We start from the raw sequence: 19,027 nt of genomic DNA, 5'->3' as shown, positions 1-19,027 counted from the left end.
CATATCTGTCTATCTCTCTATCACATGTTCTCTTTCTCTGTCCCAGATCACTCTCACACGCTTTTTGTTCACACACACACACACACACACACAAAAGGATTCCATATCCAGTATACTGCAGTACCAAGGGACCATCTTTAAGTGAACGTCCTTCCCTAAATAGTTGTAGCTCTTCAGTTGTGGGAGCAGCAGCCGGCGGTTCATCCGTCAGCGTGTCTGTCCGGGGAGACGACAGATGGACAAGCGTTGCGTGCAGACGGAGGGTGTGAAGGCCCAGCGTCTCCCTATCTGACTCATTTAGGAGAGGAAGATGATGAAAGAAAACACTGATGAAAGAACGGGAGCACTGCAGAAAGAGTGTAAACTAAATCCTCATTTTAAAAAAAAATTTGGTGGCATCTTTGGTGCTCAGCGCTCATTGCTGTGGTGTTTCTGCACTGCACTTCCCAGAGATCACCTGTCAATCAGACAGTGTCTTTTTCCTTGTATTTTCTGTTTATGCAGTTTGAGTTTCTGCAGGTGGAAAATGTAAAAACTTCCATGAACTGGCTAATGACTGAACTTACTCTTAACTCTTTTGGCACTTTTCAGAGCAAAGTAACAAAGCGCATTACAGACAAATCAATAAATAAAACCCAGTAAGATTAATAGATATCAATTAAAGAGTTGTAAAGAAAAACGGGGACAAAGGTAAACACGTCGTCCCCCATGAATGATGCGGTCTCCCTCTGGGCCAATCAGGACCAAATTTTGACCTGTAATTGGAGTCTCCTCCTCGGGCCAATCAGGGTCATTTTGAAAATGCTGTAACACAGTGGTGAGATGCATCATTTCCCAAAGTTTCATCAAAGTCCAATGAGTGGTGTCTGAGATAACAAGTGATGGACGAAATGGACTGATTTAATATATACATCCCATGATACCTTTTTGAAAAAAGACATGATTGTAAGGGAGGAGAGAGGGCATTGGGTTGAGGGCATATAGGAGGCGGAGGGGAAGAGAAAGGAGCTTGAGAAAAGGAACAATGAAAACATACGGTGAAGCAGCACCTCACAGGAATTTGCGGTTTAGAAATTTCTGCAAAGTCAAGAGTTTCCCACGACTATTTCAAGGGGTGGCGATTTTCACCAGTCCCTGCATTTTTACTGCTTATTCCCCCCTCGTATCATTTTGAAAAATGACCAGGCTGCGACTTAGTTTCACCCCAATAAATCCTGATAAATAAATAGACAGAGGGAGAAGTTAGTGATATTTTGGATTAAAGCTGTGAAAGTCTCTCGGTGCTGTGAAAAACAAATAGACTATTGTGCAATTTGTATCAGGAGCTGTGCCTTTTTCTCACAAAGATGGTTATAGAGGCAAAACATATTAGATTGAGCATTTTTGTCTTAGAGATAGAGATAGAAGAAGGGGAAGTATGCAAAACTGACCCGATGAAAGATAAACGGCAGGTGTGGGACTTTACAAGGTTCTTTTCTTTTTCAACGTTCAACTCTCATTCTTTTCTAATCTGAGAGATTAGCGTTTTCCTGCGTTAACGTGTGTCTTATCGCCTCCCATGAATTTGATTGACTTGAAGATTTAGGGGAGGAAGAGGTGGAAGACAGACAGGAGGGAAGCAAAGGGGGGAAAGGTTGAGGAGGAGGATGACACAGAACTCAGCTGCTGACAGATGTGTTGAGCTCACCGCTGCCTGATGAGAGGAGATGAGAAAAGGGAGAGGAGAGGGGGAGAGAGGAGTGAGAAGGGAAGAGATGTGAGGGATAGGATGGGAGGAGAGTTGGCCGCTGAGGCCACATGCCTTTTGCCTCTTGTTAAGGCTCCTCTTTGATCTGTCATTTCAATACCCAAAGCCAAAATACTCACTGTCGTTTAACATTAGAATGAAGAGAAAGTTCTATATTTTTTATATTTTACTTTATAGGCATTATAACAGACATCTTATCAAGAGTGACTTGCAGTGAATGTTAGAGTGAATTAAGTTTCAGTTCTTTTATCAATAACATGTCACTGATTCAATGCCAATATGTATTCTTTAGATAGAAGCCTGTTGCTGCACACAGAGATATGGCATATTACCAAAAAATGTAACATTATAACTGAGCTATGGAAGAGGATTAGGGCCACCTGTGAAAAATTTGAGTTCTGAGATCAATATCAGACTTCTGAGAATACAATCAGAATTCTGAGATTCTGAGAATAGTCAGAATTCTCAGAATAAAGTCAGAATTCTGAGATACTGACTTTTTTCACGTGGTGCTAATCCTCTTCCACACTGAGCAGAAGGGTTTGTGAGCTGCATTTTTTTTAAAATCTATTTAAACCAATTAAGAAGAAATGATTTACACTGACAGTCTGGGATCCTGTGAATCCAACAGTTGCTTGCTGTTTACTGCTCAGAAGTATTTTGTACCACAAGAAAAGTTGCATTGAGACTCATACAACTTTTCACAATCAGGAAATCTCTTATCTATATTTGTTGATACTGAAACATTTTTCATGTGAGAGCACATACACATTTTTACATTATCTTGTGTTTTTATTTGTTGCCCAGAGAACCTTCTGGTGTGTGACCTGGCTGGGTAGAGAGCTTTGAATCCATTAAGACATTCTTTGGCTGATGAAACTGCTGTTGTGTTAATAGTGAAACTCTGTAATGTAAGCCTGTTACATCCTCATTTAAAACAGTCCTGGATTGGATCTGCTAACCTTGTATATAGACATGTTCTCCAGAGAGTTTAGTGGTAAAGGGCACATTGATGGATCTATACAGCACAATTCTTATTTATTTGTTCAGAGCTGATTGAGGGTTTGTAGGAAATTCACAAAAGGAATTTGTGTGGGTAAGAAATTCATAAAGGGATTTAGAGTCAAGGACCAATGCAAAGGTGACTGCATGAAGCAGTGTTAACTCACCCTCGTTAACTAAAAAGTGTATAAAATTTCCTTTGTTCATTACTAAAAAAATTCCCTCTGAAACCCCCTAGCTCTCAACAGATGTGGTCTAGCAAGCCTTTCTGCTCAGTCAGAGAGGTTTCCAGTATGCAGTTGGCTTCCCTGGGCTGTTCGGTCTTAGGTAAATCCTTAGGTCTTACTTTCCTTAGCTCACATAAATCCTATAATGTGAATACTCGTCATTATACAGAAATGCTTTGCATATCTCATCCTAAACACGACGGTTACGCGACGGTTCTTCAGAGGTTCTTTGGTTGTAATCCTAAGGGAAAAGAGATTTTTTTTTCTTTCTTTAGTGTGACCCTTCAGGGAGTTCTACAAAGCACTATAAATTAACTAAAAGAGTTTCCATAACACCACAAATTCAATTCAGATTGAGAGTTTGTTGCTTAACCTGAATGAAACATTTAGCCCTCCTACTTTGTGGTCTAGTAAGCCTGTTTGCTCTCTCTGGGAGGGCTCCAGTGGGCCGGAAATATGTTGAAGAGTTTGTAGCCTACAGAAGAGATGCTTCAAAGAGTTTCTACAAAGAATAAAAAAAAAAAAAAAAGAACAATGACACCAACAATGACACTGGACATTGGCAATACTGTTTTCATTGAACGTTTTTGAGAATGAAACCTTCAGCCCTCTGGAGCTTGTGGTTTTTACAGGCCTTTCCGCTCCAGTGTGTTCCAGGTGTGGCTGGCTGGGCAGACGGGTGTGAAGCCAGTGAGGACATTCCTGACCTGGGTTGAAATCATTGGAATTTTTTTTTTTTCTTCCTTTGACAAGAACCTTCGAAAAGAGTTTTACAAAGCACTAAAAGTTTCACATCGCAACAATAATGGTTCTTGGCACCAGTGGAACCTGATTTTTAAAGCACCTTTGCATGTTGGCGGCCCCAAATGACAGTGAGAGACAACTGTTTGAATTATTTGACCTAAGTATTCAGAGATCATGTAACCTGATGTCAATAAAGTCTCATGCTTACCAACCCAGCTGGTGATCACTTGACACCAAAGGGATGAAATAGGCAAAAGCTCTAACGCTGTTGAGTCCAGTTTTCTCTGGACGGGGCTTTTAGTCGCTGCGGTTTAGGAAAAAGTTTTGTATTTCGGTCTTAAGTTTTGATTCATCACTTTCTGTGGGCAGAGAAGTGGTCACACCCAACACCAGAATTTCATTTGGGCAATTAAGGCAAATCTACAGCGTCTCAACTACAGTAGTAGGGATGAAACACTCCTCTCTGTTGCAGCCCCACTTCCTGATTTAGGCTGCTAAGACAGGTGTATTTTTACATAAACATCTTGTCAAGTGCAGCTCTAACCGGGGAGAAACCTCCAGCCCTTTAGACCTCATGGTCTTGCAGGCCCCTTTGCTCTCTCAGGGAGGGTTGCGCTGTGCGGTTGGCTGGGTAGAAGGGTGTGAATCCACTGAGGAGATTCCTGGGCCGTTGAGTCAACAGCAGCTGTGGCTGGTGATGAAGAGAAGCTGTCCAAAAGGGCTTTTTACCGGCAACTGCCTTTTCACTGTGAAAGGACTGCTCAGGTGAATGGAGTCAGTGACCATGAAGGGCACACACACATCCACACACACACACATATTCACAGACACCTGGGAAGACACCTACGCACACACACTCACCTGAGAAAGAGATTGACACACACACTCCACACATATGTGCACACAAGTACACATGGGCGTATTCACACAGGTGTTGAGGAAACACACACACACACACACATACAAGTATGCACAAAAACTCACAGACACAAAAGCACACAGACGCATGCATGCATCTCGTGCACACACACACACACACACACACACACACACACACACACACACACACACACATTCAGTTGGGAGACAGACACCTGGCTGGCATTGAAGCGCTGCTCTGTTTGCATACCTCTCCCTCTCCACTCATCCTCCTCCACACAGCCACAAAGCTGCCATTAAAACTAGGAAAACAAAAACACAAAAAAGAGGCTAAAAGGGGGCAACAGGCGGTTTCCATCCTTCCTCCTTCCCCCCTCCCTCCCTCCCTCCTTCTTTCCCTCCCTTTCTCCATCTCTCTGTACCAAATGTTTACCTTCCCCCGTGAAAAGAGAGGGATGTGGACGGACAGGGTGAGAAAAGAAAGAAATCTGGCGGAGGGGAAGGGAGCCAAGGCCTTTAATGTCCGCCACAGAGCCGTGACAAAAGCCTCCTAATCTCGGTGTTGTCTTTCGGCCCCTTTTTCTCCCCGCACATCCTGCCAAGTGTGTGTGTTTGTGTGTGTGTGTGTGTGTGTGTGTGTGTGTGTGTGTGTGTGTGAGAGAGAGAGAGAGAGAGAGAGAGAAAGAAAGAGTCGGTGTGTATTAGCATGTGGCAAGAGTGTGTGTGTTTGTTAGATAAAGTGTATATGCGCATGGCAAGGAGGACGTGTGTGTGCACGTGTGTTTGTGTCAAAGCGATTTTGTGTGTGCGATAGGGTGTGTGTGTGTGTGTGTGTGTGTGTGTGTGTATGACAGGAAAGGAATCTTTCCACAGCCGTGCTGACATCACTCAAGCACGCATGGGACAGTCGGAGAAGGCCGGGCCCCTTCAAAGGCAACAGCCTGCCTGCCTTCACATGTGGGACATCTGTGTGTGTGTGTGTGTGTGTGTGTGTAGGCCTATTGAAGAAAATATGAGCAGTCCCAGCGACCCATCCTCACCTGTTCCTCTTTGACTCATAAACCACCCCTATAGAGCTCTCTTCCTCTAAAATGCAACAAACCTGCTTGTGTGTGTGTGTGTGTGTGTGTGTGTGTGTGTGTGTGTATGTGTGTGTGCATGAGTACTGGTGTAGCAACTCCTTGATGTCATCCTTCTCACCTCCTTCAAAAGCAGCAAATATGAATGTGTGTGCGTGTGTGTGTGTGTGTGTGTGTGTGTGTGTGCATGTGTGTGTGACCTCCTAAGTGTCTCTTCCTCATCCTGTAGATTCCTATCAAAGGCAGCTGTGGTCCAAGGCTTCCACACACAATAGTGGAACGCAGATCTAGTGTTATAGACAATGCTGCGATGGACAATAGTGCCATCTAAAGGCCATTCAGTGTAATGACGGGTATGTTGTAAAATACTCCAATTTACTTTTCTGTAATTGACACCTGACACTGTCCCTCACCTACTATAAAGAACTATAAAGAAAACTGTAACTTTTAAAATATTTAAATCTTTTAAGTAAATAGAATGTCTGTGTTCCCATGACAACGAGTACTATCAAAACATCCAACAAACTATATTTCTGGATCGATCTCAATGATTTTTTGGACGCAGACAAAACGATAAAACATTTTAAACCAATCAAATTAAAGTTCTAAAAAAGAAGGCGGGCAGAGAATTCAGTAGAGAGTGATGCTTCCTTTGCTGAGGAACTTATTACAGATATCGCGGTAGTGTGAATGCTTGAGCAACAGCATTTGTGTCATTTATAGTTATCTTCATAGTTATTGTTCTAGATGTGAATGTACCTTGCAAGTTTTTTTTGCATTTTGATAATATGTCAGTAAGTCAGATCTGTGGAAATTTTAAGATTTTGGGAGGGGGATTTTTTTTTTTTTTAACTTTATTTCATAGTTTACAGTAGAGAGAGACAGGAAAGATGGAAGGGAGGGGGAGTGGGGGATATGCGACAAAGGTCCCAGGTCAGATTCAATCTGTCCCTGCCAAATAAGCCACCAGGACGCCTCAGACCCAAAGAAATATTTGAACCAGTTGAGGTGTGTTTAGTTTATCTTGCTGCACCCTTCAGCAGCTTCAAAAGTAGATACAAAAGTACAAGATGTCAGACATTTACTGTACAATACCTACAGTACCTTAAACCTTACTTTTGTTTCAAATAACAAAGCTAAAGTAAAGACAGCAGGAGATAACAAATATCTTGATGAGGGGAATAGCAGTCCAATTCTTCTTGAGAAAGAATAGGGGGTTTAGTGCGAGACGATTATGAGAACAGGGAAAACACAGACATTCTGAATTATTTCTCCCTGGTGGCTTTGTGATATAACATGTCAACCAAGAAGGTCTTTATCAGGCATCTTTTGTTTTTTTCCCCAACTTAAATGTTAGGAATGAAAGATGCCCGGGATCATAGATCATGAGCTGTAGGCAGCACAGACACACTTTCTGTTCAGGTCAGAAAGACGAATAGCTCCGGTGTGAAATCATTTAGTTCATGTCGTGTCTTGCCTAGGGGGGGGATTACACTTAGAGCAGCAAAGGTACAAGGCTGAAATACTGAGTGACAAAGTGTGAAATCTGGATCAGATTAAGTGAGAAGCTTCTCTCACATACAGAAAGAGAAAGAGAGGGAGAGGGAGAAAGGGTGAGGGAGGGTGGACAAGCTGTGGGAACACGCTGCTGAATAATCACCACTGACATCAGAATAGTTTTCTTTAGCTCTCTGAAGTGGCAGGGCTCATTTGTACAGCCTGGAGCCATGCAGGGCTATGTGTGTGTGTGTGTGTGTGTGTGCGTGTGCGAGAGAGAGAGAGAGAGAGAGAGAGAGAGTGTGTGTGTGCGTGAGAAAGAGTACTCCGAATTTTGTGACTTTTTTAAACCAAAATGCTACGCACATTTAGTATTATTACTGTAATTACGTGTGTGAAAGAGGGGTAATGTGAAAGAGAAATCACCCAGTGTGTGTGTGTGTGTGTGTGTGTGCGCACGTAAGGGAGAGATTATTCTGATTTAGTCTTCTCCCTGTCAGTGCGTGACACAATGACAGCTTAGTCTGCCCCGGGGAGCCATTTCTCTCTAAGTGGACCTTAAAAAACAGGAAACGACTTCAAATCCCACTGGAGCGCAGAGGAGGATCAGGCCTACTGCCTCTGTACAATAGCCTAACTACACACACACACACACACACACTCGTAAATGCTTGCATACAGACAAGTTAGTACCGACAAGAAACCTTCATTCAATACACATTTTATCTTTTACACACAGAGACTCAACACACACGCTTACACAGAAATAGAGTCACACCTGAGCTCTTCAAAACACCGGTAGAGAGACAGACAGAAAGAGAAAGAGAGAGAGAATCTACCTGTCTGAACACATCATGCCATCCTCGCCACCCACTTCACCGCGTCAGCTTTTTCCTTTTTGTGATGACTTCAGGTGATATCATGTTTCTATGTGGCTACGCTTGACACTCTATTTGCAGCTGTTTTGTAACAGATATCAGGGTGAAAAAATAACGTATTACTGAAGTTGCAGCCAATAGACCCAGGAGTGTTGAAAACTTGTTGAGGAGAGTTGGGTAGCTCACTGTGTTGCTACCCCAAGTGCTGCACAACCGCTGCAGGAAAGGCTTTCATGATTTCACTGCAGCATGAGTCTGTCAACCTCATCCATCTCTCTTTTTGACTCCAGTCAGTAGGCGTATTTTTCATAATCCTAGTTTAGCTTTGTAAATTGAACAGGTGCTGCTGCAGCGTTGTGACAGTCACGTGGAATTGCGCCTTCGGCTAGAGGCTATTAAGGATCTACATGGGTTCAGGCCTGTAGGTCTCTCTCCTGGATTACTGGAGGTAATTCACTGTCAAATCCAGTCACAAGCATGCGAATGACAAGAAAGATGTGTAAAATTTCTGGTTATTTGCTGTGTGGCCCTGTGTTGCTCAGTAACAGGAACATGATACTAACACTGTCAGGGTGTGATCCTAACCATACTAAAAATGTCTGCACTCGGTACTATACGGCACCTTGGACAAAAGCATCCACCAAACAGCGTACTGTATTATATAAAGTGATTATATACTCACATTATATACTTTCCTGTCTGGTCATCCTGTCATTTCATTCAAAACTGAATGTGAGCCAGAAAAGTCTTCACTACATTGCAATCACGTTTCAAACCTCAAAATGCTCATGTGAAAGACGAAGTTGCAACCAAGCACAGTACAACAACTATAGAATATCAAATTCAACAACAACAAGGTTCATGTCACTATTTTATTCATATTTTATTGTTGGGACTGTGACAAACTCAGATTTCAACAGTACAGAGTAAGAGTTTAGTTACTAATATACAGTTTGATGGATCACAGCTCGGGTTCTTAGACTTTACAGCTCAGCACCCAAAAAGTAAATTTAGTTTCACCCGGGGATCCAGGGTAATTAAAACATACCAGCGCTCACTGGAAACAGGCTGGTGACTCATTTTAGGTCCTGAGTGACCTATAGTTTAAGAAATGCTGGATTACAGTACAAAGACCATCTCTGCCTAGTTAAGTTTAGAGCCGCTGGTGTTCCATTAATGCCTCCAGAAACACATCAGTGGTCAGATTTAGTTCCTTAGAGGCTTTATGGCTGGTTTGTGTGTGTGTGTGTGTGTCTGTGTGTGTGTGTGTGTGTGCGCATACATTTGTGTGCATGTGTGTTCCTCCACCAGTGAGACCTGAGACCAAATAAAATCTGACATCTCTTCACATATTTGAAGTGCTTGATTATCCCTGCCCGACATTCTGTTTTTCTGTGCATGTATATTTGTGTGTGTGTGTGTGTGTGTGTGTGTGTGTGTCTGTTAAGGCGGAGGGCAGACCAGGGAGGACATAGAGGAGTGTCTGAAGGAAGATGGGGGTTTGAAGATGGGGGACTTCCAGCCACTACTGCGACCATATGAAATATCCGGGGTTACTGGTGTTCCCTGGAAACGACTGGGAGAGGAGAGGAGAGGAGAGGAATGAGAGGAGAGGAAGAGAGGAGAGGAGAGGAGAGGAGAGGAGAGGAGAGGAGAGGAGAGGAGAGGAGAGGAGAGGAGAGGAGAGGAGAGGAACGAGGAGAGGAGAGGACAGAGGAGAGGAAAGGACAGAGGAAGAGAGGAGAGGAGAGGAGAAGAGAAGAGAGTTCATGTCAACAAGAAGTTGATTGCAGCTATTCAAATTTTCCCAGTTCTGACAACAGGAATAAACATCAAAACTAGAAATAATTGTATGCCTCCGCCAATAAACTTTGTTTTATCATTGCAAGGACAGTCTTTATTTATTGAACATATATAATTAATGTGATTATTAGGTCAACTTAAAGGATTTTGGTGTCTGCAAAAGTAAGTGACAGCACTTCCACCGTTTTTGTAGAATGACCCAAGTTTGTTTTCTCAGCTACAGTGGTAAGCAAAACATTATGATGTCACAGTGAAGTTGACCTTTGAACTTGTCATCACTTCATCATTTTATCCTATTAGACATTTGTGTGAAATTTTGTCATAATTAGCGTATGAATTCTTGAGTTATGGCCAAAAACGTCTTTTGTGAGGTCACAGTGACCTTGACCTTTGACCACCAAATTCTAATCAGTTCATCCTTGAGTCCAAGTGGACGTTTGTGCCAAATTTGAAGAAAATTCCCTCAAGGCATTCCTGAGATATCGCGTTCATGAGAATGGGATGGACTGATGGTCGGACAACCCGAAAACATAATGCCTCCGGCCACGGCCCAGTACAGAATTAACTTAGTCACCTGACTGTGGCCGAGTGCGTTGAGTGGTTGGCCAAAACGTTCTGATTGGTCGATCGGTGAGGGATGGTACCTAAACAAAGAGAGCAGACAGATCCATGCTAATACTTAACATGAGTCACACAGATATAACGGATTATAATGACTTAAAACAGTGCATGAGATATTAGAGTGTCATTATAGGCTTATACTATGGCTCTTCTTGAATCAAATGAGCTTGCTGCAAGAATTTTTTGGAAAATCCTCCAGCATTAAAGCAAAATAACAACGTCTGGAGTAATTACCAGTGTATCTCACAATATTCCCTTTACACAAACTCACACAGAGCTTCTACCCTACAGGGGCATACAGCTGTGCCTCTACCACAGTTAGCTCTATTATAAACGCTGCATATTATCCTTATTTTGTAATAACCATAGATCATCATCATCAACAGTTATTATTAGGGGCAAGAGCATTTATTATTAGCCCAATCAATCTGCTGCTGGTTAAATATTATGATTTTCTCCCATACAATATTTACTTAACCACAGACTCACACAAATATAGTGAATATCTACAAGGATCCAAACAGCATTTGTCGGCTGTCACGTCATTAATCTCCGACAACAGAAGTCAAAGCCCTTAAGGGGATAAACTGCATAATCAAAGAGGGGGAACTCTGCAGGTATCAGCCTTAAGTATTATAGCAGAGAACATCTGTATTCGTTTATCACAGTGGGTGGTTCACCTGGGGGTTTAAGCCCCGAGCAAGAAGATTTCGTGAAATGATCGCAGCATGATTCTGTCTGTTTCAATATGGCACCTCATTCATAAGTTTGCCAAAATGCCGGACAAATTCTAGATACACAGCTTTAGCAGAGAGAGAGAAAGAGGCTGAGACTCACCTCTGTTGTATCTCAGAAAGCATAACGTGACATTTTGCAAATACTTGTATCCAAAATTCCTTACAGTACCATGTCTGCATACATTGTTAGCGGTCAAACCACTATCAAACCACAATCCTGGCAGTACTAGTGTCATGCAATCTCCATTGAGCTACAGAACCAGATAGCCCAGATAGAGATGGCCAAAGCAGATCCAACTTTATGGGGAAGATTTGACAAGGACAGTGTACATTCAGCTATAGTAAGTAAGAAAATAAATTACAAAGTTTAATGACAGGAACATTAAAGCACATACCCATTCGTCCGTCTTGTGGAGGACTGATTAATGACAATCTAGGGATGGGGTCGGGCTGAAAGACAGAAAGAGAGACACACACACAAACATGGAGAGAGAAACAGCATAAATCATGAGTTTTTATTTGCTTTCAATACTTCATCATTCATCCATTCTCCGTGCACCAAAGCCATACAGTAAATGGCAGCTGATAGTTAATATACACATTTTAGAGGTGAGGGTTTTTACTTTAGGTGAGATCATGGAACTTACTTTCCTGAACAGACTTCTTCCATCCAGCTCCATGTTTTCACCGCTGCCAGATAGAGAGAACACACCTCATTAATCCTGTCGAGTTCTGCTGGCTGAGGATTGCAGTGGTGCTCAAGCTTTTTAATACCAAGACACACTTCTATGAAACAGCAAACTTTTTTGTTTCATTCCAAAATGTATAATATTTGAAAAGCTGGCACATCCTTTTACAGGATAACAGATACTTTAGGACAAAACAGAAATAAATAACTGTACTTTTTTTCCAAAAGGAAAAAGGGGAGTCCATTTCTCTTTGCTCAAATTGAGTTTGTTTGTGTATAAGCTCATAAATCTGAATTAAATTAGGTAAATTTAACACTGATCTTACAATTAGCAAAAACGCAAAGCACACATGAAAGCACCACTACAAAAAATCTTAACATCTAACTATCTTAACAAGTCACTAAGTCTCATATTCAGCCTTAAAAGCTTGAAAACAAGTCAAAACATTCTTCCACTGGAGTGGTATAATTCAACTAGATTAAATGACTTGTTTACATGGATTTGCTTTTTTGCAACAGTGGAAGAACATTGTGGATTTCTACGAGAGTTGAGAACCACTGCAGTATAGCATGAGGCTTAATGCTAAATCACTTTCAATTCAAATACAAGATCAAATTCATTGATTTGATATGACTTATCCAATGTTCCAGGAAAATCCAATATGTAAAATCGCTTTCAGCATTTAAAAAACTTCTAAATATATATCAAAATAACTTTGAATGAAGGCTCTATTAGTAAATGAATTACCATTTCAATTTACCTCTTTAACCAAAATTGAATTAACCCCCAGGCACGGTGCTAATACTGCTAATGCAAGGGGGTTAATATCCGCTATCCGTCATCTATACTATTTGCAATCAATAGAACCTAAAGTCACTCTGGATAAAACAACATTTGCACTATAAACCCAGGCAGTCAATCAATCCTGTGTCAACGGTGTCTGGGAAACCGAATAGGGATTCCTGACTAAACCAGTAAGCAAAGCTAGTACTGAGCTTATTCAGGTGTGTGTGTGTGTGTGTGTGTGTGAGAGCGTGTGTGTGTGGCTAGCCGCAGGGCAGGGCAAAGCCATACAGCAGCTAAAGCTAACATAAGCTGCCGGGGCTGAACCCAGGATATATCTTGTTTGCACTGTGAAATACCTCCTACATTCTCTCTCTCTCTTTCTCTCTCTCACTCTCTCTCTCAAAGGTTAGTGGTGTGTTATTATTGAGGTCTGAGGCATAGAGAAAGATAAAAAAAGGGCAGAGTAGAACAACAGAGCTCGAGACAGTGAGGAGAGACTGCAAATCAAATATGGACAGACAGAGAGAGAGAGAGAGAGACAGTGGAAAATTAGGGAGGGAGGGTTGAAGAGAGAGGTGAAATACTCACAGATTAGTGGTTGATGAGTGTCGTGAGAGGGACATGGGAGAGTTATATGGGATCTGTAGGACTGACAGTGCACAAAAAAACAGTAACACAACACATTAACACCCACTGTATTCTATCAGTGATGAAGAGAGAGTATTCGTTATGCAATAAACATATGAATGTACAGGGTTCGACGATAACATTTGCCCTAATGGCCCAGGGCCAGTAAGATGTCGACTTGGGCCAGTTGACTGGTGAATCAGTGTCTGAAAAACAGTTTAAGTTTCTGGTCTTTGCCTCTCTGCTTTGCCATTGACCCACTCTCTCTTTTTGTGCCTTTTTCAACCAATCAGACTGAATGTCACCCCAGAGTTACTAAGAGAGTTTTAAGCTGAAATTGTTGTTTACCTGACTTTGGTCCACATGGGGTATGGGAACTGTGGCTCATCTGGGACACTGATGAAGCTTTGGCACTGAAGGATAACAGAAATAAACATGTTGCATCAAAATACGCAGTGGTTGTAGCATAGAGAAGAGAGAACCGCTTATAACCAGACAGTTGTCGGTTTGAATCCCAGACCATTGGGGAGAGCGAATGAGCAACTTTCTCTCCTTACTTGGCAACTACCATCTAAGTGCCCTTGAGCAAGGCAAATAACCCCCAATTTCTCCAGTGGAGCTTCTCTTTTGTCATAAGTCTGTGTGTAACTGTGTGAGTGTGGGGCTAAAAAAGGCAATTTCAGTCAAACTTCCCTGGTTAAATAAAGGTTAAAAAAACAACAACACTCTCCGAAAACTAACTAAGTTACAGTCGGCCAGACAGCAACGACAGATTTATGTCAAATTAATCTCGCAACTGGACTTGCTTTATTGGTTTGAACTCCAAATACATAATTCATCCCACAGTAGAAGTCATAAATAAATTTGAGTGTAAATGAAAAAGCGCTGTTTTTGTAAGTGTGGTGCATTACAGAGGAGATAAGTTTCGCCTCATTCTGTAGGTACGTACTGTAGATAGATATATAGATAGATGGATAGACAGCTGTAAACAAATTTATATGTGTGGTGTACAGCAGAAGGGATCATTTTTCCTGAGGGATGCATTGCAGAAATCCCATTTTTTACAGCAAGTTCACGCCACTACAGCGCCTGCTGTGATGCAGCTTTCATGTGGGAGAAAAAATACTTAGAGCTAAAATGTGTTTCAGAGTTTGTGCTACAGTATGTCTTTATTTTGTTGTACTTCACAGAACATTTAAGACGGACTTTGGTGTAGTACGTATGCAGGACAGACAAACAATGGAGAGCTCTATGAGGGCTACCACAGTAAATGTTTTCTAAGACTGTTTAAAGAGTGGAACTTTTCTTTAAAAGGGCAGTTCAGGTATTCAGCATTAAATGAGGGTCCCTTTACTCCACCCAGAACTTCCACAAACATACTTAAAACACTCTCAGTTGATGATAAATTAGCTAGTCTCCTTAAAAACACTTCACTGCTCCTTTTAAGTGAAGTTCTCATTCAGTCCTGGTTCTAACTGGCCAGGACTAGATGAGCCAGGAGTGACACCTAGTGAGAAGTGAGGCATAACAGCCAGCTGGTTGTAAATAGCTTCACATAGTACAATACTGCCAAACCCAAAGAAACACTTATTTGTGTGTTTTGTCGACACACCAGCATTTAAATCCAAATCATTACAGGCTTTTCAGCCCCTGTGTATCCTCATTTACTCTAGTTTTCCTCTTCTATTTCACAAGCCCAGGATTATGATCTCTGATGAGTGACGGTACAACATACTGTCTGTGATGGAAGGAGGGTAAAGAGCACAATCTACAGGACGGGAAATTAAAACTGTCCATCAGCTAAAACAAACACATTTCTCAGGATAATGTGATTTGTGAAATAGTTAAAGACTGAAAGACTTGTTGATAACCTGTCACAGTGGCTGCTAAAGAAGAAACTTACCAGCTACAGACAAAATTTACAAGAATTTACCAACTGGTGGCTCCAAAAAAGCTCCATTTTATTTGTTATTTAATTTTAAGAATGCTTGTCAATCCCTTTAATCCTCTAATTTCAGGACAATAGCACTGGGATGTATGTATGTAACTAATGAGATTGTAGAGCGACTGTCTCTGATAATTATCTGCGGTCTGTCCTACCTCTGATGCTGAAGAGAGTTCTCCAGTTTACTGATGTAGGCACTCTGTTCATTCAGCTTCCTGTGAAGGACGACAAAACAAAGAAACGCAGCCAACTATTAATAAACTTAAATTCAGAAATACATATGAAAATGCATTACAAATGTAAACTTACTTGGCCATCTGCTGCATTTCTTGTTTCATCTTGACTAAGACCTCTTCTAGTTTCTCATTCTGAGGAGATTCATAACAGTATTAGTGATGCACTATTGTTTACAAGACGGTGTTAGGCTTTTTTAATGGAAATGAAGCCATTAATCATTTTGACTAGATTAACAGTTACATGTAAATACATTTTAGTTGGCAGTAGGGGAAGGAAACTAATGGGATTTTCATCCATCCACAACATTGGCTGATGGGCTAAAAAAACATGCCAGGCACTTTTTTCCACCTAGCAAAATTGATTTTCGAATGGCATTCAACCTCCAAAAGATGGTTGGTTAACTGCCAAAATGACTTGTAGAGCAGACTCTCTCTCTCTCTCTCTCTCTCTCTCACACACACACACACACACACACACACACAAATAATCCATTGCAGCAGGATAAATGTCTCTTACCCTTTGCTGGTAGTGAGTCAACAGTCTCTTCTGATGCCTTGCCTGGAACATTAAAACCTATGAAAAAGGATAAACCAGTGATATATGAAGTCTACTGAGAAATAATATAAAAATAGATATACTGTATATAGAGGCAAGTCTACAAAACTGTTTTAAAGCACAAACCATCTTTTGTCTTTGCCTGAATCGATGGCACTTATAAAATACTAAATAAAAGTGTTAAAGGATAAGGCTGGTGTTTTTTTAATGCATTGCTTACCGTCAACAAATCCTATGAAAATAACAAAATCAACAATGCGTTTGCTCTACTCCCGTTACTTTCTGACTTCCCACGTACCGTTTTTAGCCATCAACCCGGAAGTAATTGGCTCCAATTGTAAGCTAAAAACCTTGAAATACAGCTCACAAAGACATAGTTTCAATTTTAAAAATCGTTAACTGTTACCACGAAAAGTCAGGCTGTTGTAGTTATTACCAAATCAAATTCAAATGGGAACAAATTCTTCATTACGGGTTAGGGTTAGGGTTAACCTGCACTTAGTGTTCCAGGGTTCTCCCAAACTGCACTAAACCGATACTGTGTAAAACTTTCACTAACTCAGGACGTAATTAGTCATTTTGATAAGAGTATCACTTGATATCATTAACAATTATAGCATCCAAGCACCATCATGTCACAAAGTCATCAGTCCTCGGTTTCTCTTATCATACAAACGTGTAAATACTCAATGTAGGCCTGTGTATTGATATGAATAAAAAAGAAAATAATCAAACCTTGCTGATTTCTGTGAAGTGTTTGGTTGCCACAACATTGATGTCGGAGAACAAGGCCTTCACCTCAGAACTACTCTGTCAAAACAAAGGCATTTCACACTGATGTAATATCGGTACGATTACAAACAGTTGTCAGGCTGTTGACATGTAAGCATAGGGGCTAGTAGAGAGGTAAAATGTTGCTTGCTTGATATATCCCAAAAATAAGGCATGTATGCCATAGTTTGTGTTATCAAGAACGATGCCATCCACTTCCCCCACCCCCACAGCCCGCCCCAAAAACGTCATCCGATGATAAATTAGGAGAAAAACATGCCATCACAGGTTTACCCATCAGTAGTGTACCATAGTAAAAATGCTTACTTTGTCAGAGAGAGGAGAGACTTGGCATTTGGCATTACATATTAAACACTCCCCTTGCTTGCCTGAAAGAAAAGATACAATTATATATAGACAAAAGTACAACGAGAAGGATCAAATTAATAATCTGTCCAACATTATGTAATAGGAGCCACTGTACTGTAGCCTAAATCCAATACAGGAACTGCATAGCAGGGGATCTTAAACTGTTTCAGCATGAGACCCCAAATTAATTAACTAAGTTTAACCCTGGGACCCCTCTAAACTACTCCCACTCGTTTGGAGACCCATCAGAAACAGGCCTGTGGCCCTTTATGATGGTCAGCGGTGCCCAAAGTGGGTTCCAGGGACCACCAAGACTTTTTGAGAGGTTTCCAGGAGTCCCCAATCAAATGAGGAATAGTATAATTCCACAGTTATTTCATTTGAAGACAGTGAGAAAGTATTACAGAAATGACTGAATCAGAGATTTCACTCTCCCCACTGTAATACAACAATGATCCAGTTTGGTACCAAACCCTATCTAACTACAGATATCTTTTCAAATGTACAGTAGGTCCGCTGTTTTATTTAATGGTGGCCTAGTTCGTATGTATTTGGGGGGGCTCAGGCATGAAAAAGTGTGGGAACTCCTTGGGTTAAAATTCAGTTATCAGTTCTGCAATATCATATGAAGTCCAACAGATGTCCCTGTCTAATCACATTTTCACTGCCTGGGGCAAAGTGAATGGTAAAACTAACCTGTTTTGTATGTATGTTGTTTAAACAATGCTCAATATAAATAACAAGCAGCTAACAGCTAGATTATACTACTAATGTAAATCAACCTTTGTCTACCTTTCTGATAGCAGACACTACAGATGACATGGCCACAGGTGGTGACGGCTAGTTTTCGCTCAGCACTGGGAGACAGGAAGCAGGAGTTGCAGCAGATCCAGTAGGACATTTTCTGATGATGAAGGGTAAAAACCTCCTGCAAAATGATAACGTTAGCACAAGCTAGCCGCTCTGCTAACTCTCCCTATTCTTCAGATAACGAGCAAAAGCCTGCTTGTTTGACTTATCCAACTTAGGTGGTATTGGGTCAAGCTAACTGCAAAATGCTTTAAAAACCCTGCAGCTTTTCTTTTAAGTTAAAGCTAACTTCTTGAACATGGCGAACCCCCTTACAGTCAGGTGGGTTAACTTACAGGTTAACGCTGGTTAGCTAGCAGCAGGTGAAGCAGCTAAGCTAACTGACAAGCTAAATAACGGATCTGAAAAAAACAAGTTCTGCAGTTTGTTACCTTCTCTCTGTAGCTGCTCTCCTTATTTGTTTAGCGAGGTGTTTTGTAAACTGAGTGGCAAATTTTACTCTTACCCTTTATTGATTAGTGATTAATATCAATGAGACTGTCAACCCAGCTTGAGATCAATACATGATCTATTGTATGTCACGTCATCACGTCCGTTTTTACAGTATTGTTACTCGTCTGTGTTTTCGTCTTCTCTATTTCATGTTTAATTTTTATTTTTTATTTTTTTTATTTATCTTATACTTTCATTGTTCTATCATCTAGTAATTTAACTTACATGCCTATTATAGGCCACTTTACTATTACTATAGCTTTACTATAACATTTTGAACAGTTTATTTGATTTTTTTTGTATTCAGAATAAATATTTGAACATGAGGTAAACATACAAGCTACTCTTTAAAATGAGAAACATGACATGACAATTCTCTTTCAAACTTTTATTCTTTTCATTAAGTAGACTGTATATTGCATCTGATGTAATACTGCTGATAATAGATTAGATAATTCAGTCATGTTGAACATTGTTGATGCTCTTGGTGAGGCCAATTTGTATGCAACTATTGCAAACAGAGCGTTTAGAA

General features: G+C 41.0%; 1 protein-coding gene across 1 annotated transcript; it reads right to left on the bottom strand.

Annotated features, from left to right (window-relative positions):
• Positions 1-9,496: 9,496 nt before the first annotated feature.
• rnf212 (ring finger protein 212) lies at positions 9,497-18,094 on the bottom strand. The gene is made up of 12 exons (XM_071529592.1): positions 17,986-18,094; positions 17,152-17,213; positions 16,789-16,863; positions 16,015-16,071; positions 15,571-15,629; positions 15,417-15,476; positions 13,665-13,729; positions 13,278-13,338; positions 11,862-11,904; positions 11,610-11,664; positions 10,431-10,500; positions 9,497-9,629 (listed from the first exon to the last, which is right to left on the bottom strand). Exons 1-12 carry the CDS (start codon positions 18,092-18,094, stop codon positions 9,497-9,499), a joined length of 849 nt encoding a protein of 282 aa, XP_071385693.1.
• Positions 18,095-19,027: the final 933 nt, after the last annotated feature.

This window comes from Centroberyx affinis, unplaced genomic scaffold (genome assembly GCF_046629955.1).
Source record: "Centroberyx affinis isolate AG114_WGS23_722 - 3 ecotype Tasmania unplaced genomic scaffold, CSIRO-AGI_Caff_v1 ptg001803l_1, whole genome shotgun sequence".
In the NCBI taxonomy this organism is placed as follows: domain Eukaryota; kingdom Metazoa; phylum Chordata; class Actinopteri; order Beryciformes; family Berycidae; genus Centroberyx; species Centroberyx affinis.
The sequence above is the reverse complement of the archived record's forward strand: the minus strand, read 5'-3'. Positions and strand labels throughout refer to the sequence as shown.